Source organism: Vanessa atalanta, chromosome 2 (assembly GCF_905147765.1).
Source record: "Vanessa atalanta chromosome 2, ilVanAtal1.2, whole genome shotgun sequence".
NCBI lineage: Eukaryota > Metazoa > Arthropoda > Insecta > Lepidoptera > Nymphalidae > Vanessa > Vanessa atalanta.
Window position 1 is genome coordinate 11,520,339 of NC_061872.1, and position 24,187 is coordinate 11,544,525.

The 24,187-nt window shown below is 29.8% G+C and overlaps 1 protein-coding gene across 3 annotated transcripts in view; it reads right to left on the minus strand.

Annotated features, from left to right (window-relative positions):
* LOC125070845 (aquaporin AQPAe.a-like) overlaps window positions 1-24,187 on the minus strand; it is a 67,861-nt gene that overhangs the window by 1,228 nt on the left and 42,446 nt on the right. For all 3 annotated transcript variants that reach the window (XM_047680853.1, XM_047680837.1, XM_047680845.1), the window contains 4 exons: window positions 5,090-5,233; window positions 3,317-3,388; window positions 2,920-3,057; window positions 2,352-2,432 (listed from right to left, as the gene is read on the minus strand). In XM_047680853.1, the coding sequence (XP_047536809.1) occupies window positions 2,352-2,432; window positions 2,920-3,057; window positions 3,317-3,388; window positions 5,090-5,233 (435 nt within the window). The remainder of the gene's footprint in view (window positions 1-2,351; window positions 2,433-2,919; window positions 3,058-3,316; window positions 3,389-5,089; window positions 5,234-24,187) is intronic.

The following is a 24,187-nucleotide window of genomic DNA, read 5'->3' on the forward strand; positions in this document are numbered from 1 at the left end:
ATTAATATTTAGCGATATACTGGAAACGAAATTCGTTAACAGAAACAGAGATAAGTTAATGTTAAAGACTGATCTCCTTATTATTTACAAAGGACTGATTAATAATAAATTCAAAAATTCAATCTGTCTTATAGGTTTAAATTTATAGAAAAATTGTTAATACAATTTCAATCACGATAATTCGTGAAAACTGCAAAAGCTAAGTAACTGCTATGACGCATTGTAATAAATACATAAAAAACTTAAGTGTGTGTCATCTATTTTATAGAGCGACGTTAAATATTTAATTTCCGTGGACAATAATTCGTAACATACGTGGACGCTAACAAATTTGACCTTAACAAATTATTTGCTAACAAACTAAACTTAATGGGATAAACTAACACACAACTATCAATATGTTTGTTAAAATCTAACGCCTTATATAATATTTATTTTGTGGAAAACTCCTGACCTTGCACTAATTTACACTGTCATGGCGGTGTTTACATTTTACACTGTCATAAGTTTACAGGAGAGCATGTCTTTGTCCGACAGTGGTAAACTGTTTCATATTTATATAGGTAATTATTTTCTTGAAATATAATTGTTGAAATTTAACATATTTATCTTTTTAATTCGATTGTAACTCTTTTGTAACAATATACATTAAATAGAATTATCGTATGAAATAAAAATCGCAAATATTTTTAATTGCAATGTATATTTTAAATTGTCTAATTTTAAAGTCTTATTTTATATAAATAATATTCCTATGTATGGAATCTTTATTCAGAATACTACAACACTATTTATTGGGTATTTATTTTGTGAATATTTGATTAGCAGTTTCAAGTACTTATTAATCCGAGATATAAATAAAAGTGGTTCTTAAAGCATCTATTAAATGTAGTCTATAAATAAAAGTGTAGAAGACATAATTCGACATGCCATTAAAGGTAGTTATTGACCAATTATTTTATAAAATATTTCGTTTCTACAATTTTATGCGTATAAGTGTAATAATAAACGCATTATACCAAATATATAGTATTAATTATATTAAATATCATTACAAAGGTTTCGCCTCTACAGCACAATGTATGAGATTATGGCCACTGTACACCTGGTAGTTAGTTAATTATTAAATCGAAGCTAATTATTTATTAGAACCCGGAATATTCTACCGGAGAAAGGTAAGGAGATTACACATTATATAAGATGTTTTATTATGTCACGTGTGTTAAATCGGAAACACGGTTTGTACATAGATATCTACATAATGTGGTCGTTTGTTTCACGTGATGCAGTGAAAGTAATGGTCAGTAACAGGATTAGCTCGACGTCTCACGATGCAACTGGGCTTTCATATCATACCAACTTTAATATCAGATATAACGTGTGTAAACATTGACGTCTCTGATGCGGGCGATGTGCATATGTTTTAATGATTTTATTCAAAATTAATATCGCCACGTCAAATTAAATTAGCTCCAACAATATTGAACGCGAAACTAAAGTTCTCCCTTCAATGTATTTAAAATAAGAACCCGTCGTAATAATCCCAAATTACACATATACTAAATGGATCCATCATAAAAAAAGATAAAATTTCACGATAAAACCTTTTTATGTCTTAAATTGGGTAAAAAACTTGTTTTAAACTAAGCAACTGATAACTGTGTCGGGAATACAGATTAATTTATTAAGACCAACGGTTAACTGCGCTTTCTTTACTACTTACATAAATATAAACGGAAACGAGTGAAAGGCTTAACAAGCGTAGTAATCGCAGTTCTATAAGCTTATACGTTTCCTTTTAAAATTAACTTCTTCGTAAGTGTCTTCACTTTACGTTACGTTTTACGTTACTTTCATTATTTTACGTTACGTTTTACGTTATTATCATTAATCTATGTCATTGCTTTTTTCTTCATTTAATTTAATGAAATCCTATAAATGTTCTGTCAGTCTCGTCATAGTTTTAGTCCTTGTTAAGTATTCTAAAAGCCTTCAATAATTGCATTATTAATAATGGCAATGATTGGCAGCCTAACAGACTATCGAGGCTGACACTTACAGGCACAATAAGTATTCATTCGGACAGCTGAAGCCAATGATCAGTTTAATAATGACACAAATTGTAAACAACTTCATACTTTCAGTGTTATCGTAATCAGTTATTCAAATTGAAAACGATTGTGTTTGCGAGTGTATTCTAAAAATAGCCTGCGGCTAATTTGCATACAGCCTAATACAGTTTATTCGGACGTCAATCATATTCAAATGTATTTATCAATGACATATAGATATATATCAGAAGATATTTCTGTATCATAATTTTGTATCTTTGTGTAAAAACATTGACATACCCAGTGAGAAGTCCAATTGCCCATGACGAGGGCGGGGCCGAATGAACGCGCTGGGTTCATGCTAGAGCCGGAGAAAGGTATCTGTTGAATAAAACACATATTAGTATAAACTATGAACACTTACTTGGTAGTAGGGCTTGGAGCAAGTCGGACTCAATAAGTACCACCCACTCTTTATTTATTTTACCACCAAGCAGCAATTTTTAGTGTCCGTTTTGAAGATTGAGTGAGTCAGTGTAACTAGGCACAAGGGAATGTAACATAAAATCTCAATTAGCAAGGTTGATGACGTATTGGTTATATTAGAAATGGTTACAATTTCATACAGCACCAATGTCTACGGGCTGCAGTGACTACTTACCATCATGTGGACCATTTGGCTGTCCGCTTATATGTGTAAAAAAGTATATAAATCTAGGCATAAGCAGAACACTAACTAAAATAAGGAGATCTTTATCTGTATCTGAGCTATGAAGTAATCAAATCTTTTAAAATTCAAAGATTAATTATATTTAACTATAAATTAACCCGCAACTTCGCTTAATAAGATAATGTATTATGAACTCACGCAAGCAGCGTGGCAGGCCGTGATGCTGAGTCCAATAGCTAGAGGCGCAGATCCTTTGAGGTCGTTGCGGCGCGCGTCGCACACGCCGTGCACCACAAGCACCAGTACGAAGGTAATCAGTGCTTCTATAAGTAGAGCCTGGACACAAAAAAACAGTAAGTTAGGCATAAGATGGTCTAAACAGAAATAAATACAATATAGAAAATATGTTTGGTGTATATATTTAGTTTTGTATTTTTTTTACATTTTCATGTTACAAAACATCAGTTATTACTTTAGTTTGACCTTAATCTAAAATAAGCTTATATATCTTCATAAAATCCACGGTCATAAAGATTTTGTTTTTCCTACAGAAAATATCAAATACAAGTTTAATTTTATACATCATTTATATTACCTGGGCGTCAGTGACATTCGCTCCGGGTAGAGTCATTCCGAAAGACAGAACTCTATCTTCTGGAACAGCCAGCTGTGACAAAGAAAAAAACATGCTATAGTAATTGATTTATATTTATTTTTATTTAATTCATCGTCATTGTGCTACATCTAGTGTTTTTATATATGTGTACATGCATGCATCGCCTAAGCATATTGTACACGGTTAATTTGAGCATAAGTTAATTCTTCGTAATAAATGAGATAAATTATATTTAATACGAGTCGTGATCTATTAAGTTGATGGTCTTTACTTGCTCTTTGCGAGTAAAATGTCGCATCTTAAACATTGACGCGAGGTCGGGCCACGATGATTTTGCAAATATTAATTGCATCTTGACAATAATTAATGAAACAGTTCAAAACAGTTAAATAATTGAATGTATTTAAACATTACAAGCATTTATTATTAACACGTATATCAGTACGGTTTTCTTTTCAGATAATTATAAAATTCGTCGCAATTAAAGCTGTGTAATCGATCTGAATAAAAATCGTGTTAATATCGTCTTAATTGCTTGCTGTCCATCATTTTTTTTATCATCGGTTTGATATTTATATAGTAAAGTGTTCGCGATGGTCGTAACTTATAAACTTGAGGAAATCACGCTACATGAATGTTAAAAACATTCTTTGTGTACTCTTAATATTCAATTGTTTATTGAAATGAATAAAGTTATTGTTTAACAAGCAGAGGAAAAAAAGGTATTGAAATTTTTTATCTTTGCCTATTTACGAGTATACTTTATAGAGTAAATTATTTCTGTAGGTATATTGGTATTAGATTTTGTTTCAAGTCTTGATGTTAATTATGTATTTCTAACCGATTCCGGCCACATTAGACATTCTCAAGGGAGTCTAGAAAATCCTAAATTAAAAATTGCCCAAATCTGTGCGAAAATTCAACTTCCATATATATTCTGACAGTAATGGTCCGATGTGACAACGAAACCGACGCGATCGAAAAGAGTTGGAATAGTTATGTTACAATTATTTGAATTTACGATCAAACAACGCAAATCTTTCACGCTAGTCGCCATAAAATAAATACTGTGTATAAATACTTAAGCCGTAGCTTAAGCTACAACTGAATTTAAATTTCGTCTGTCATTCCAATAACTTTTCAATCAATTAATTTGTATTAAATTAATGCTGTCATTATAAATTTGATTAATCGTAATATTGTAAATGAAAAAAAGTAGATCGGCGAAGTCCATCTTAGTATAAATAATTCAGGTATATTTTTTCTCACGCGGATTTTTTTGTTAATGACAAGCTAGCGAAGGCCTTTGCAGATGTTTCTTTATTATGAGACCATCAGTGTCACGGCAAGCAGCACTTTTTCACTTTAACACACGATTATGGCGGTGCTTTAGAAGGAGATTAGAATGTCGAGCGCTCTTGACTGTATTCAGAAAGGAAATTCATAATTACCTTCTTCAAAAAAATACAATAAAAACGTTATAACTGTAACGCTAGTATCTTGAATCGTAAATTTAAAGTACTTTAGCTGTTTTTTTTTTTTTTTTAATATTGCTCATGTAAAGTTTTTATCATAAAAATACAAATGTATACGAATATATTTCGTGTGTAGAATTAAATATAAGTTTGTATAATAACGGTTTCTTATAATAGCATAATATCTAAACCATGTGTAGCCGGTATATATGATGAATATATGTGCGAACTTATTATTCTGAGTATGAGTATTGAGACTAAATTAAATCGCACTTACTCTAATGAACGCAGCTCCAGCTGTCGCCCCAAGGCATTGCACTACGATGTAGAATATCGCTTTCAACAGTTTGATGTCACCCGCTGCAAACAGGCCGAGGGTCACCGCCGGATTGATGTGCCCACCAGACACATGTCCTATACCCTGAAACAAAAGAAAGTTTAAATTAGATTATTTTGAATGATTTAGAAAATTCGGTCGTTCTTATAAGATAAACCTACTGTATAGGTGATATTATTGCGTGCAAACAGAACTTTCTATGACTTTCATAGTCCGATGGGATGGCAATCCGAATGTTGAAAGTATGCTCACGATAAAATAATGATTTATATCATATTTATATTGTTAAGCGGCACAATTACGATGTATCTATAATCATATGTATCAGAGCAACAAAATCAAAACATGCGATGAGGCAAACGTTCAAGACATACGATATATTTTAATTGATAAATTATATATTGTTTAAGATTTTTATAGGTCTTAATTTAAATAATCAATATAAATATTGAGGCAATTGTTAATCGTTATCATATAAAACCGTCATAAATCACTCCATCGACATTTAACCAGCTCTCAGAACCGATTAAATGTCCTGTCAGTTACGAGTTCACTTATATATGATTGCTCGTGTATTGAATCTGTAATGGTGCAGGCAAGTCTGATTGTTATCGAAATATTGTAAGCTGTTGCAACATATATTTATAGTATAAGCGTATTATATCATTATTCATCTATGAATTGATACTATGAAAAGTAAATCAGATACTGTCTCTCTATACAGTACATGGTTTTTAAGTGTATTAACATGAGTGTTTAGAACGATGCAAACAACACTGAATTTCGATGTATTTTGATATTAATTTGCGTTTATAAATAATCTCGTGCTCGGCAGTGAACGAAAATATCCTGAGGAAACCTGCATGTGTTCTGTTCTGTAAAATTCTGCCAGATTAGTACATCCACCAACCCGCATCGAGCAGCCTGGTGGATTTAGCTCCAAAAGAACTCTTCGAAGAGAGAGGTTCTCTACCCCAGGTGGTTACTTTTTGACATTACGTAACATAAGTTTACAGCCTAAAGACTAAAATTTGTGTATTCATATGTAAATTTAAAATTTAAATAGTGATGCTGATTGGAAATATTAAAACGCTCCGGTAAATAAAAAAAAACGTTAATCAAAACGATAGAAAAGCTACACCAAAGGTACCGACAACATTTGTTAAGTTCAAAAAAATAATTACAACAAAAAATATATGCATAAGTCCTGGTAAAAAGTAACCTTTTTTGTTTAGTTATTTTGGTCGTCACGAACTTATCCTATAGAGAGCTGTATAGACACCGTTACTTCTCAATTTTACCCGAATTGTTAAAGTATACAAATCTATTTGCGATGCAATATAAGTATCATTTTATATTACGTAACAACTTTACGATTACGGTGTATGTTATGTACAAAGTATGTAATTTAGTAAGGTTATAATGTAGATAAAATCACAGGGAATCTACTACTTACTCGTGACTAACAGTGTACATGTATTAGCTTTAGAACAGCACTTATGACTTGTTCCTCAGTCTTAGGTCATGCCACAATGAAATTCACACACGTAAGTAAAGTTTATTGACTTGTTACTTAAATATATGCCAAATATTTACTAATAATAAATTATTTATTTATCTAAATGATCTGTCACACTATAAAAGAACCAAATCATTCGGGCCTTTTTTATCTTGGTACGTAAGAGCTATGGTTGACATCAAACGTCATACTACTTTAATAGAAGCCAAAAGTTGTCCACTATTTTATTCGATGCGTTCTCAACTTTGACAGTCAATCTAGACATGTTATAAATTATCAAAGGATATATTCATTTTTCTTTTAAATGATAAGTCTAGAAACTTCTGTATCTGGGCCAATGTTTTGCTCCGTTAATTCCAATTTTGAATTTCTAATACACTATATACATATCTATCTCATATAATATATATTGACAACCGATGATTTATTACAAATAACGTAATTTTACTTTCGAGCTAAGCGTTTTCATACTGGTCAAAATAAACTTTTCTTGAAGGTTAGTGGTCAGATTAAATGTTACGCTACCACCGGTTGATTAATAGACATTGACTATAGAGAGAAGATATAACTAGAAACATAATGGTTACACATATATATGTTGCATTAAAATCAACAAATTAAAAAAAAATGTGTTATAATATTTTATATTTATAATTTTTTTGACATTTAAACATATTAATTCAAATTAAATGAGGGCGCTCAATTCTGTTAATAGCTTATTTATCGTGTGTTTAATTGCAATCGGAAATCATAAAGAAATTTATATTAGACAAAATCATCTCAGCACAATCATTGAGCTGTCACAAATAGCAATTAATTAATAAATAATTTTATTATATTACAATGAAAATGAAATAAATCACAAAATTCATATTTGTAAAAATGCAATTTGTGGGAAGACTGGATATACTAAAATTTAACATTTGATACGTTAAAATAGTTGATAAAAGAATAACACACAATTTTTATATTATAGATTTACACAATCCTAATGATATTATATATTTTATTATATAAATAATAGGATTTGTTTGTAAAGTTCAATTTTTCTTATCTAAATATCAGGTTGGTCGTCAGGTTAGGCATTTAAAAGTAGCCTATGTCCTTCCTTGGAGTTCAAGCTTGCATCATATCCAATTTCATCAAATTCGATTCCGTGGTTTGACCGTGAAAGAGCAACAGATAAATAGACCTAGCTACCGTCGCATTTACAATAACAGTAAAGAAGTATAGATGACCATTCTTAGCGTTAAGGATTTAAATTATTTCTATTTAAATCCGCACCACATTATTATTATTTTCATGACGATCAGCTATATAATTAAATATGTAATAGATCTCTTCAATAAAAATTACGGATAAACTTTTATAAATTTGACAAATGCTTGTTTTTTAAATTATGATTGAAGTTTATTGGTCAGTAAGATGAACTCTTAGTACTAGTATGATGAATAACAAGATAGGCAGTTTTACCTCAAGATATAAACCTTCAAACTATACAAGCAAAGTCGAGACAGATGACTAGTTTATAATAAAAGTATTAACGTAATTTGCTTAACGTGAATACATTAAAGATCAATGACATTTCCGAGGTGAACAGTTAGTCTAGCCGTGACACTGCAACGTAGGTTATATAATTTTTTGAATAAATTAACCATTAAGCGAGTTATACTGCTCTTTGAATCGATAGTGGTCGTTCAATGAGTGTTTTTTTTTTTAAAGTAAATCTCGTACAGCCTAGTCACATTTGAGCATCGTTATAATTTATTGGTAAAGGTTGACCAGTAGATCTCCTCGACTTCAGAACGACAATTTAATTAATTGTAATGTTCTTTATACGGTCTAATTATTTATAAATTAGTAACAAACTGATAATTACTTATGTTAATTAATAGCATTTTAAAGTTATATAATATTAGATTTCGTTATTAAATGTACCTCTTTATTATAATATCGATACCTTGAGATTCAAGGGATGTCATAAAAGTATGTTTTTCTAGAAGGTAAAACGTTTTTACAATATCCATTTTGGGTTGAGAGAAGTTTACCTATGGAAAATTTTAATAAGTTTCTCCGAAAATACTCCGAGACATCCGAGACAGAAAGGTATATTTATAGGTATTTTATAATAATTATGTTTTATTTTTTTACATATATATTTTTTAATAAAGATACTTTATGTTATAGTTAAAAAAATAAGACATAACATAATCTTCAATCCAAAAATATCTCAGTTAAAAAAACAGAACTTATAACTACATACATACATTTGTTTACAGGCTGACTTTGTTTGTATTTACAAGTAATACTTTAAAAAAAATAACGCGAAAGAAGCAATATACTCACTCAATTCAGTTTGTCAAGTCAAAGAAGTTACCTATTTTATCAACAACATTTCGTTTATAGCATGTCGAGAAAGAAATTATAAATCTCTTTGAACTTAACTACTTATGATTTTTCAGTACTGACCTAAATACTTTATACGTTTTATTTAATTTCAATATTATTTATGCACTAAGTTGTTATCATATGTTATGTTGCGTGTATCGTAACGGTTCACCCATGTGCCATGCGTACAGCCTGCGGTCACCGTACGATCAAGGGCGCCTACAATCCCTAAGGTGACAGTGGTACAAGTAAGAAGAAAATAAAACAATAATTACAAACTTTTCTAATTAACTATTATATATATTAAATTATTGTTTACGAATTATGACACTAATATAATATACGCGATTGTAATATTGTAAGTGTAGTCTAAGCCTAACGACAGTCTTGCCACCTTAACAATATTAATAAACATATTGAATTTAGATTAATTTAATTCTCAATTTTAAAATAATTCCGTAGTTTTATTTGGCACAATAGATTACAATAAAGATTTTCTTTTGATGTAATATTTTTTTTTAAATAGAAAACCAATTTTTTTTTGTCTTGTTCATAAATGTAGTTACAAAGATTTGATTGATAAAATGTTACATTAAAAATAAAGTCACATTTAATTTATATTTAAATTAAAAAACGCTGTAAGCCGATAACTTTCATCAAAAACAACGGTAACACACATTACACACACGATTCGCTCGGCGCTGTATCCGACTGCGCCCGCGCCGGATATATTAATCAGTTTCCAGTAATCTAATAACCATTTAATTCATAATGTTTTGAGAGGGCATTGATTTACGCCGCAATTAAACAAATCGTGCTATAACTTTGTAATCGATGTTCGTATGATGTCATTCAATTTAAAATCAAATTTCTTATGATATTCAATTAAATAAAAAGATAATTGTATAAACAAAATAAGCCTTAATCGTTTTGAACTTCATTTTTATGCTACACTACAGTACAGCTATAGAACGCGTAGGTAGTTGGTCTATAAAAAAAGTAACATTGATAAAATCAAATGTAGGTAAGTTTGTATAATAATTAGTCTTCTTTAAATAGCTCCGATATTGGCCCGTATAACGCTACTATTCTTTATAGTAATTACATGTACCCACAAACTATTAAAGTTAACTAACTAATAAACATCCAAATAATATTAATCAATATTAAAAATGTAATAATGGCATTTCAATGTCAAAGATTAATTAATTCTATCGAGAAAGCAATTCCGTTGAATCTTAACAAGCTTGTTAATTTGACTTGTAAGTTTAAAGTAACAAAATATAGCAACACTACAAATAAAAAAAGAAACACGGTTAGTATTTGAATATTTAAAGTTATTGGGATTTTGCATATGGAGCCCAAAACAACTCCAAAGATTTAAAAAAAAATAGCCTTGTATGGTCAATGGTAACCTAGAAGAGTAAGTTAAATGTGTATTTAATTTAAATATTCTAAACATGTTTTTATATTTAATTGCCGTACTCTTGAATAATCTTTCTCATAATAAAATGCTTTGCTAGAGATAAGTTATAAATCCATACAAGGAAAAACATTAAATGTACTACAGTTGTCAGTGTGGGTATATATGTGATAATTGTAGGCATAGGATTTGGGTCACACAAGCCCACATGTCGCGGAGAACGCAATTATCAACTACAAACAGGCGTACGCTACACGCCACGTTAATGATAACAATGCAATCAATTCAATTACCGTTTGACATTCACGATAATGAACTGATCGGAATCAGTTGTTTTGAACGTAATTTTGCTTATTTTAATTATCTCGTTTACCAAAACCGTATCTTACAATTAACATATACAGTTTTGATTTGCGATGGAGTTACACGAGCTTTATTATCATATATCGACTTCTTTTTTTTTAATAATTAGGCCATAGATTCCTTAAAATTTATTTGCCTGTATTCCCTGCGTTCCTTTTTTGAAAAAAATAACAATAAATAAGAAATATTTAAAACATAAGTTCTAAATAAATTCATCCCAGGCTTAAGTTTTTTAATGTAGAACATTATGAAATATAGTGTGGTATATTGAATTTATACCTAATATTGGCATATTTACTATCATAATAGGTTTAACGAATAAAGTACAATTATTTCTAATTGTAACAAAATGCATAAAGCAAAACGAGATTATTGTATTACTTTAATCATTTGTTTTATTAAATACAACGATGATCATATTCAAATTGTGCCAAAATGCACAGATTATTTCGCCAATGTCACGTGCGATAGACAAAACACGATATAGATTGATCGGTACAGTCGCTCTCGACTGGACCGATACGTCCGTACAGGCTCAAATTATTTTTGAATTACTATTAAGTAGTTCAAATTTTAAAAATGATGACGCGATTTAGTCTTTTATAAAGTACCATCAGAATATTGATCCGTCAAAGTTAATGCGATCCTTTCGCTACGTAGGGTATTTAATTAAATAATTCTTTACTGGTTTCGAGGATATTTTCATCAATGAATAATTTTTAAGGTGTGGATATTATAAATAAAAATTAATTTGGGTTACATTGATTTTTTTTCTAGTAATCGTTACTAAAAAATCTTGTAAAAAGTATGTAATATCCTCTTCTCCAAATCATATAGAAGTAATAGAAAGATGCAAAGAACCTCCTAAATATATTATGTTTAGCTTTTTCTTTCTAAACTATTTTATCACAAGATTTTTTTATTCACATTGTAATAAAAAGTAACAGAATACCAGAGCAACCTCTAGCTTATTTTTAAAATATATCTTTTCTAATATTTTTTTATGTAATCGATACGCGCTATTCGCGATGTAACCCCAATGCATTTGTTGCCTTATAAATTGCATGACGATAAGTTGTGAACGGACGTAGGGCACAGGGTATTTATCAGAAACGCCCAATCGAGCTAGGTCAACGACGTATATCAACCTCTTAATATAAAGAATGAAAACTGCCAGCTGGTTTGATTAATTCATGCCGCGTGTGTTTGCGTTAAATACTTATTAAACGTGTGTAACCTGTTTTAGGACACTTTCCTACTTGCATTTAATTGCAAGTAACTTGACTTCAAAATTGTGATTGATTGAAATAACATTTACTCTAGATATTCATATGTGTTTTAAATATTTATATGTTTTTAGTTGAGTGAGTTGAAATAAGATGAGTTTTGACTTTGGTTAATAACTTAGGCTAAGTAAATGATTGACTCTGTTCATTCAACATCTATTTTTTTATCAACCAAGTGTTCCTTGTCATTTTAAGAGACTTTATGTAGAATTATTTATAAAATTATAAATTTTTTTCAAGTTTTATTTATCATTTGAAATATTGTGATAATTATATGTACTTGCACTTTAAATTTAAACTAGACAAAAAATCTCGAATACACTAGTAATTTAGTTAAAAATAGGTCTGTGCGATTATTGAACGCATGTATCATGTCTGTCTATATAGTTGCGTCTTGTTTTTATCTTTTATTGTAATGTAATCTTAACCTACCAATACAATAATTGTATTATTTTAAAATATGAACAATATTAAAGGAAAAAACATATATTAAATTGTCAAAAAAGGTAAAATTGACACCGCCGCAGATACCTATATAAATCTACCGTAATGACGATTTGTATGTTAAATTAAGGTAACCCACATTTTTAAGAATCCATTGCCTGCTACTGCTTCTAAAAGCAATTGTGTTTGAATTGTAAATAAACTTGATGAAATGCTTGCGCATGCGCCCACTGCCAAATTGCATTAAGATACAGTTATATTAAACGTTCTAGATGTTGAACGCTCTGTGGAATAATAAATATTTGTAAGATAACGGGTGTTTTTTTCTAGAGTAAATAGTCTCGTTACAAAACATGCATATTATTACTCCCAAGAAATGTTGAATAGAAATTGAAGTCCAACTCAAAATAGCCGTGTAACAATATTATTAGGATATTTTAAATTAGTAGCATTTTAATCGCAGTGTATATATTAGCATATAAGATTCACTTGATTATCTAAATAAAATATATTATTTTTCTTTCCATTTTGTATGAAAGCTTTATTATGATAGATTTATAAAACCTGGCAACCTGGACACTAGGAAAGAATATCTTGGTATAATATAAAATATCAGTATGATTTGGATTGTCAAATACTTATTGGAGTTATTTTTGAAAGACGTTTAAAAACAAACTTATAGAACTGAAATAAAACTACAAATCATTATATTCTTATAATTAAATTTTACTAATGGCGTCGTTTTGCTTTAGATTTATTTCAGTATTAATTCCGTAGTTAATCCTTATCGTAAATTAAAAGCAATTACTGGCCATAAAGTGTGTGCCCTTTAAAACTGAACAGCCGCCAGGGGATCTTCTACAAACATACTATGATCGTAACTAATGGTTTAAGGTTATCGCGCGCTGTCTGTGCATCGTAAATTCAAAGCTGATTGCTGTTACATCTAACCAAGTGCGTTTACATATTCATCGTGGCCATTTTAAGTGTATGGTAACCCTTATAAACGCTTTTTAACGAGCATCAAGGCTTAAGAATAAATTTAAATTTATGTGTTGTTTTAAATCTAGTGGTATTTTATGAGATATACTTTTACTATTTATTAAAATTGTTTTAATTTTTATTTCTAGCAACACTATCAAAGTTATAAGATTACAGATATACTATTACTACTTATTATAATATACATCGATTTTAAATCGTTTTACAATTTGTCTCTTTCGATTCTATGTGAAATTTAAGCACGGTGTAAAATTTGCTATTTTTTTAATTGTAATAAATGTAAAATATGATTATATCTTCAGGAATAACGGAAGAGTGTTAATGACCCGACGATTTTTACATACTTACATGATGTTAATGTAAGTTAAAATTAATAACGGATTATCTCTTATTATGTAATAGTAATATTTCAGTCACGTAATACATTAGCGAGCTTATAAATATTTATGTTAACAGTTGTAAAACGTTCTTTTTGTAAATATTCTCATTTCCAAAGATCCAACTCCAATTTACAAGTTATAAAATAAATATATCAGATGAAAAGGAATAAAACGAGTTTATCGAGTTAAGGAAATAAATTTCTCTGAACTTGGAATAATAAATGTCCGAAGTCTACTTATTTCTGCAGTTATCGCTATCGTTAAATTAATTTAAGTAAGTCAATGGACACATACTGATTAAACAAGTATATAAAGATAATAATTGGATTCCAAGACGCTGAAAACAATTTATAACGGTTTTTAACGTCATTTTTAATTTTATCTTAATTATCTGTGCCAATGACTCGATCTTATTTTTTTTTAATCAAAGTCAGAAATTGTTACCGGTACAGCCCAATGCGAATAATCCATCATATTCCATATTTTACTTAAAATAAAATTACGTTTTTTATTTTGTATAAGTTATATTAAAATAATTGCATTACAATTTATAAGGTAATTCTTTACTTTTTTAATATTTTAGTGAGTCTGGTTTCATTATCTACATTCTACAACATTTTACGTCCATTTTCACGACTACGTACCTATTTGTAACAGCTTGAACCCTTTAGAATGCCTTAGACGCTGTGAGCCCGTTGAACTTCAATCATGAAGTCCTTATAAGTTCGATTTGTTATCATTATAATATAAGTTTATTTCACTCATTAACTTTTAAAAACGTAACTTATTTATATAAATCTTATCTTTTCAATAGAATAATCCAAAAATTGTTTTCATAATTGACTACTAATTCCATAATAAAATTAATTTATATGATATGCTTAATCTGAACGCAGTTAAAATAATATTAATAACGAAACCGCATAAATATTAAAGACATGACGTACAGACGCCCTCAGCCAGATTGACGCCGTTGAGAAGCAAGTTGTATTGAGCAATTATTACTTAGGCTTAATACACATGATACATGTACTGTTCGTGCATATATATTTTACAATATGACAAAACTTTAACACTGGCGTCATTCATTTAAGGATTACAATTTATTAAGTTTTATTTTTCTTGTTACATTTTCTAGATGAATGTTTTTTCTTTTCAATGTTGTACGTAAACAAGAATCTTAGAGTTAAATGTGTTGTAACTCCAACAATGACTTCCTAATGCTTAAGACGCCGCACTCTTACGTAAGACTAGCTCGGAGAATGGAATGTTATAAAAAATAAGCTATGGTTAATACTTCCAAAGTAAAAGTAAAGTAAAAGCCTACAGTCCTACTATTGGGCCACCGCGCTGCTTCAATGGTTGCATTGATTGATTACATGTGGCATGTGTTGAACATGCCTTTCCCCAGGATTATTTCTTACACCGGATGGCACGTGATGGTTATACTAATTACTAACATATGCGTATAAATCTATACTAATATTAAAAAGAGGTAAAGTTTGTTTGGGTAAACGCGGCAACAAATGAACTAATTCTAAAAAAAAAAAAACAATTGCCGAAAGCTTTATTATTACCAAGTGCTATAGGCTATATACTCTATATATATATATATATATATATATATATATATATATATATATATATATACGCTATAACAATTTTTGTATAACAAGTTGGAAAGAAATGATCTAAAACAGAAAATATCTACTTATTACGTGCAACGAAAAAATCGTTCGCTGCGAAACGGCCAGTCAAATTCATGGCTGTAACTATAAAAAATATAACCATTTTTTTATTAATAAATTGCACCCGTGCGAAGCCAGGGCGGGACACTATTCATTTACATATGTACATATAAACATAGCATGTCCAATATCAATTTTATTTAGTCGAACTTATCTCGTTATGAAGGTAAGTACGTAATATGTATTAAAAGTAGCAATGTATTTTACATAAACAAACCACTAACAAGTGTCTCTATGCCTTATTAGGGGTAATATATGCGGGTATGAAAATTTAAACTAAATCGACTTTAAAGTAACAGTGCAACGGTTTTGGATATAACGGAGTATTGTGTAGCTTTTAACGTTTTGAAATACTTTATCAATGTAATTATTTTATTTAAACTAGCAACCAGTCGATTTACCCATGGACGAAAACGGCAACACTTAATGAACGACTTTACTTAGTATTATTGTATTCTGGTTTAAAAGCCAGTGTAACTGTACTCTATTCCAACCATTTCAAGAGAAAAGCCAAATAAACAACATTTGACAGCAAATTGACGCGATATCATTGGTCGAGAGCTTGATTAATCTATGATATTCTATCGATTTGAGAAAAAAATGCGTTTTGAACGTCGACGAAACTGTTATTCGAATTTATAAGTAAAATCAAAGAGGATTGGGGTAGTTAAGTGTAATAGTGTTGTATTATAAATATAGCTGAGCTATTATCGAATCGCATGAAATACGTAAATCTAATGTTTGTTTATCTTTATTCCTACTTTGATTGGAATAGCCTATACAGGCAAAAGGGACATAACATCTTAGTTCTTAGGGTGACAATGGCGATGTATGGGATTCCCATTAGTATATTCGCTTACTTATATAAAAAAAAAAACAAGTAAATGTTTAAATAAAGGGTGTTTTTCTTTCTATTGAATTTTAAAGTTACGTTTCGTTTATCTGATCGTGCTAACGGTACGCGCGACGCCGTTTGCGTATCAATGTCTTTATATTTAAAGGAACCGGTATTAGTACTAAGTATCACACTGACATACAATGTTACCTCGATCTGAGTAGATCTTTAGATAGTATCTCTTTATAGTTGACTGACGTTTATTTTTTTCTAAAATACTAATTGATATTTTATGTTAATCATTATATGATTATAAATCAAAATAAAAAAAAGTGTTACAAGCAAAAAAAAACTTTGTATCGTTATTTTACAAAATTATATTAAATGCAAATCTGGCTTAGGAGATGAAAAATCTATTGTTGGAAGAAATGATTTAGACTTACTCACTCAGATGGTACAGATGAGTTAATTATTTTATATTGTATTAGTTGTTTGGGTATACTAATTAATATTGTAAAGTTAACGACATGACATGACATACTGACTAAACAATAACATGTTAACCATGTACTAAAATAAAAATATTAAACTAATTTTTATTAGGAACGTTTATATCATTGTACTAAAAGCTCTCAGTCGACATGATTTTTCCCGACAAGATCGGAGAGATTGATTAATACATCTTAAACCTTCCTCATTAAATATGAAATGAAAATTTTATGATAATCCGTAGGTAGTTCTTAATTTGAGTTTTCTGAAAAACTGTGTTAAAACTTTTTATTTTACTTCTTTTCTAAATACTAAAAAGTCGGTGTCTAAAATTAATTTTATACTATTGGAACTAATATTTACGTATTATACAATTGCTACTGCGATTATTTAACTCACTTGAAATTATCATTAAAAAGAATCTTATAAAAATTAAACAAACAAATCTATTTTTCATCAATGATCAATGAAATAGCAATTTTTGAATGTCGTTTAGAAATCTACGGAGCATTTGTAACTTATATTAAATGATAATTTTTTAAAGGATATTATCGAGTTTTTATGTAAATTTTTCTCGATAAAATAGACATTGCAAGGCGCCAGCAACGCTCGACGATTAGAGAGTAGATCGAACTCGTCGACTCGAAAAAAAAAATGTGTTTTTTTTTTTTAATTTAAATTAAGATTAACCATGTATTTATACGAGACCTTGGAACATATTTCATTTAAACACGATTACTTAGTTTATCGAAATTATCTACAATATAATCGACGCATTAATATTAAAAATATAAAGGATTATCATTTATACGATTTAGAGCCCGACCTTCACATTCCAGGCCAAATAAATGACAGCAATATGACAAACGAGATACAATAAAATGTTTAATATGAGTGAGTAGCTCGCAGACAATGGTGTGTGGAGCGATTGCCGATTAATAATAATATTATCATATTAATCTATCGATTGTTTCGACTAAACTACGAGAGTTATTATATAATCCGCGGCGACTTGCGGTTTTAACCGCGTTCAGTTTTCATTATACACGGCTGTTTCATCCACATGATGAGCATGTGCATTCTGTCAACCGTTTTAAACTAGTTTTCTAGTAACTAAACTACGGGTATAAAATCTTTCCTTGGAGTTCAAGCTTGCTTCATACCAAATTATATCAAATTCGGTTCAGTTGCTTAGCCGTGAGAGCGTAACAAACAGGCAGACAGACATACCGATAGGCAGACCGACAGACAGACAAGAGTTACTTTCGCATTTATAATATTAGTATATAGATATATAATTTCTTGAAAAATACAATTTATGTTATATTATGTTTAGGGTCACTGCTCTACTCGTGAGGATCGTAATGTGGAGTTATATTACCTATCATCTACCTCAATAAACGGTTTATCTAACGCAAAGAGAAATTTTCAAAGTAGACTAAGATTTGCGCTTTCATCCTTATAAACTTGGAGAGCTTTTTAATTTAAAAATAAATTCTTCGTCGATTATTATCGAACAACATTTTATATATTGTTAATATGTAAGTATCTTGAGCTGTATGCAACGTGATGTGATTAAAGTAAGCTCTTACTAACTTATTTGATGGTCACTTTAAGAGTAATGAAGCTTCTAGCGAGTGTCAATATGGATTCGGCCGAGATGCTTTTATCCTATAATTTATACTGTGTTATTTATTATCAATATATTTATGATTCTTACAATAAACCTTCGACTATCAACTGCTATATCTTTTATTTTCTAACGCAGATTAACTCGCTTCATTAAATTTATTAATTAAAAAAAGAAGCAAATGATTTATAATTATTATATGCAAGAACTACTTAAGTGCAGGCTAGTTTTTTGTTTTTTATGATTAAATATTTAGTTTTAGAAAGGCTGTTTTATGTATATTTCAGGAGAGTGATAAATTTGAAAAACTCTATAACTTTCAAATATAAACCATAGATAAGAAAGATAAAACGAAATGGACCTGTTTGACGTCGAGAGAAAGTGCATCATATCCTACTATAACATTACTTTCACTGTAATAAAACTTAACCGTCTGTCGGGTTTTTGTCTATCGGTAAAAAGTAGGGTCATTTGATGTTTCGAATAGGAAGAGTTCCGTTCGGTTGAAGCGTGGACCGGTTGCATGTAGGTCAAGTGTACTCGGTGGCCCGTAATTACATCATATACACACCGCTTTAAATTGATCTATGTACCGTTATAATCAAAATATACTTTATATATATTTCTGCCTGCATAGCGAACGAATTTTACATATATTTAATGACGTGATAAATATTGCGATGATTTATTTATCAGTATTTTATCGGGTTTTTAGGAGATTGAAAAAGTAAGATACATTCCATAGACTATAACTAATTTTCGACGGCCGCGAATGTAGTTTCCAATTCTTTAATGTTTTCATTTTTAAAAGTTTACAAATTGAGCTATCAAAATCGATGTTGCGAATATTAGACTTCAATGGATAATATTTTTAGCGCAAAAAAAAACAATCCAAAAAATATATAAATAAAATTGGAATAACCATAATAAACTTTCTAAATCAGTATATCAAGCACGTAATGAGGTTAGTTTTTGTATTTTTTTGCATTTGTGACATGTTATTAACTATAGTTTTATTTAATAAACTCGCGACCCTACCCAGCTTCGCTCAGAGGCAATTCTATAACACTCAGGAATAATGTAGGTCTCTACTACTAAAAACAATATTAGAATTTTACATATCCAAACAACTAAACAAACAAAGTTTACCTTAATATTAATATAGATAAATCATATATAATGATTATATATTTCAATATTTTATTTTCAATAAGAATATATATATTATCTACTTATAAGTAGACTAAAAAAAAAATTACGTAAATATTTCTTCTAATCATCGTAAAGCTTTTCGGTTGCGTTTTATCTTTCAATATATTGTAAACTGACGGGTCAAAATTCTATGAATTAAGTGATAATATTTGAATTATGTTTATTTTGGAAGAAATTGCACCTTATATACTTAAAATTAATTGTTTTTAAGCATTATTCTGTAGTACTATATTGTTGTGGGGCTCACTAAAGTGTAAATAAATAAAAACATTAAACTACGAACATGGCTGACTCGCAAAACAAATTTAGCAACAGGTTTCACAGACCATTGTCGAACGAGCCCTGAGGCAACGTATAGAGTATATTTTAATATTGCTATTTTTATTAAAATAAACAGATCAGACAAGGTTACGTCTAATTGCCGAATGTAGTTAATTCATCATTAATTAAACTAGACATTATCAAGTAATACGAAGATCCTTAGACGTTGCAATGCATAATGAGTTTTGAAATTAAATTTTTTGATCGATTGATCGAGCCTTCACCTATTTTTAATTAAATAAATAAGCTTAAATATATCAAATGAAATATATTTATGCATAACGAAATATATAAAAAAAAAAAGAACTCTAATAAAATGTTGTTAGATTATTAAAGTATTAGTTATACTTAAATAAAAATCATATACGCCATATATTTATATTATAAAGATATATCAAATGTATGATAAATTGATTTATTATTGAAAGAAGTCGGGTTAATCCACAGCGCTTTGTTTTGACGTGCGATGCCAAATTGATATTTGTAAATTCTCTTAAAGTGTAAATAGGTTTCGAAATATTGTATGATCATAATATTATCTTATAATATATGTTATATATTGAAAGCGGTGATTGTAATAAAGGAGCAAAGTTTATATGGAAATCAGTATTAAAGGGTTTTTTGTCGCGAAATGATATGTTAATTATCACGCTTACACGAAGCTTAATGGTTTCAAATTAAATGTTTGATTTTACAATGAAAACGTCAATTTAAAACTGACGTATAAATAAGCGCTTATTTGAGCGACTGAAAAGAAAATGTCCAGTAATCCTTCTTTTTAATAGACGCGAATTGAAAGTCAGGGTTGTCTTCAACATTTAAACGCTACAAACAGACCGACATACACATAAAGTGTGCTAGCAATTAGCTATAGACAGCCAACAAAGCGTGAAACGTTGATTGATAGTCATTTTCGGCACAAACATTTCTGTATATTGATGATATAAATATGGCAATTTTTTCATTGAAGTATCGATTTCAAGGATTAGAACATTACGTATCTAGCACAGTACAAGCACAGTAAAATGAATGAAGGTATTTAGCTACCTACGTATTAAAAAAACTTATTATAATCGTATTTTATTCTTTTGAAACAACAGTTCTTCGATATTCGATTTCGAATCTGCAAATTCTGAGTGAGTCTAAGTAACTATGTAAATTGTTATTTATAAAATGTTCTCCTGACCGGCTTTCGGCGACGGTTACTAATCTCAAAAGCTAGACAGGATTTATTATAGAAGTAAATTTTTTGATTTGCTATATTAGTTCTTGTGGATAAAGATATAGTCATATAATGTATCTCTTGGCTTATTTCAGTAGTAACTGCTACAAAAGGGATAAAACTTCGCTGTATAATATTATTACTAGCTGTGCCCGCAACTTCGTGCGCGTTTGATTTGGCAAAAAAGTTATTGTTGTAGTAAGTTACTCCTTATTACATCAGCTATCTGCTAGTGTAAGTCTCGTCAAAATCGGTCCTGCCGTTCGAGATATTAGCCGGAACAAACAGAGAGACAGACAGACAAAAATTGTAAAACAATGTTATTTTGGTATATATACTGTGTATACATAGACAGACTTAGACACTCCAATTTTACTATATGTATATAAATAGTTGCTTCAGGGGTACTGGACTGTAAACATTCCCATCTTCTCCAGTCCAGGCTTAGAATTTCTTGTCAAGAAAAACCCAGTAACTTTTACTGAACGGACCTGATTCAAACTCAACCTCCGGGTCTGCTACCATATAAACTAGTTACTATGTAAATAAAACAAATATCAATCTTATTACAGCCGTTAATATATTATAATAAATGTTATCTAAATTAATTTATGCAATTCTTTCTTACACTGGACCGATTTCGATCGTCACAGTACGAAAGCGATCCTGTGGCGCCCGCTGAAAAGACGGAGAGTATACCGCTGGTTTTTTAGTGGGTTATCCGGTGTACTTAGCGCAGTCCTGGGCAACGGCGAGTCCCACATACTCCCCCATCTTACTGGGCGAAACGCGTAATGCGTGTTTCCAGCGAGAAAAAAAAGAAAAAGAAATGTGTGTTTTAAGTGGGTGGTTAGATTTGACCCGGTAGGTTGCATCTGGGAAGTGAATACATTTCTTATTTCACCCGGACGAAGTCGGTACGGACTAGTATTATCATAAATATTATAACAAAAGTCGTAAAATTGCACAGTGCACTCTATTTGGACTCACATAAATTATTACGAGATTACAAATTCAATTAAAAAAAAACGTTATAGCTGTAGACAGTTAGTGAAAAACTAACGTCCGTATTATAATACTAGGTTAAGAACGCCGTAATCATCTAAAGTTAATTTTTTAAATGTCACTAGGTCATTTACTCCAACTTGCAATCACATGACTAGAAGCCGAATCGGCGGATTAATTTTGATCACACGCGGAAGTACAGTTGCGTAAAGAAATCACGAGATTATAAATATTTAACGTCGTTTTGTTACGTACAATTAAATAAAACATTTTATTAACGTAATACGTTTCACATATTGAAATTATATTCCAATAAAAAAGCAATTAAAAAAACTAAAGTGTCTGATTGTCAGTTTTGAAATTAATGTATTACAATATAAATAAATGTTTTTATTGTAGCAAAGAAATACAGTGAAATAATTGTTAATAAAATAATACCCAACTGTTATTATAAAGAATTTTTAAAGAGCTTTTAAGTTTTTAAACAAATGAAAATAATATTGAAAAACTTATTAATGCAATTTTCACGTCAGACGGGATAAGGTCAGTCATTTAAAGGTCAGTGAAAAAAAAATCACTGAATTCGAAACACTACAGACAAATAAAGTCACTTCGAACGTCTTTTTTTTACAGTTTTTACGCAAATGTAGCGACCGATTCCAAGCCTTGTTTATTTGACGAGGAGCAAGTAGCAAAATAAATTGATTAGTTACATTGAAGTTCGGAAACGACAAACGATCTAGGTTACTTTCGTACAGGCTGACAAAAAATTGTAAATATCAGTCTTTGCTTTTTATTTAACGGGTTGTATATTGAAAATACGATACTGTAATCGAATTGCAATGACAAGACGAAAATGTATTGGGTTTTTAACTCGATTTTCAACACTGTATAAATAGATCTTATTATTACTAACACCAACGTCAAGAGAAAAAAATATTTTAACTAGTTTTCGCGCGAAGTTTTGCGAGCGTGCGATTGGATAGTGGGAACCCTGTTAAGACAATTCAAAAGTTCATTGGTTGAACAGTTAAGACGCGAAAGGGAACAAACAAACATTTGAAGCGAATAGTTAAACGCAATTGCTTACCGCCTCCCTGTCGCCTAACAATGTAAAAAATCGCAGAATCGATCCTGAACCCATTGGCTATTGTCGTACCCACTCCTAACAACAAGACAAGCAAGTGACAAGCTAAAAAGGAGAACTAAATAAGTATATTAGTAATTTCTTAATTAATTTGAAGCATTGTTAATATTAAAAAAGGATGTGTTATATTAGTGTAGTGGACTAAGTATCAAAGCCGTAAAGATTCCATTTCGAGCTAGTCGATATGTACGCTTTTAATTGCTGTAGATATATTATTACACCAAGTGATCATTATAACAGTACAACAAGCCACAGTTTTTAATAATACAAACTCATTTCTAGACGATCCTAGCATACATATACAAAAGATTAACTTAACGGTATTAGTGCGAAATCCAAATTACTAACTCTAAGCTCGCGGTCAGTCGTACCATAATTATGTTTTATGACAAATTCTTCTAATATTTTCTTTTGAACTGATTTACCTATAAGTATTTATTATTATATATAATTACTTTTTAATTATGATTAAGTTCTTCTTTATAGATATAATTTATGTTTATCTATATATGTAATTAAAGAAACTTCAAATTAAGTTTACATGATTCGATATTTGAATGTCGCGTTAAAAATATATATTTGTAACGTTACAAATTAAAAAATATATACTTTATAAAAGTATCA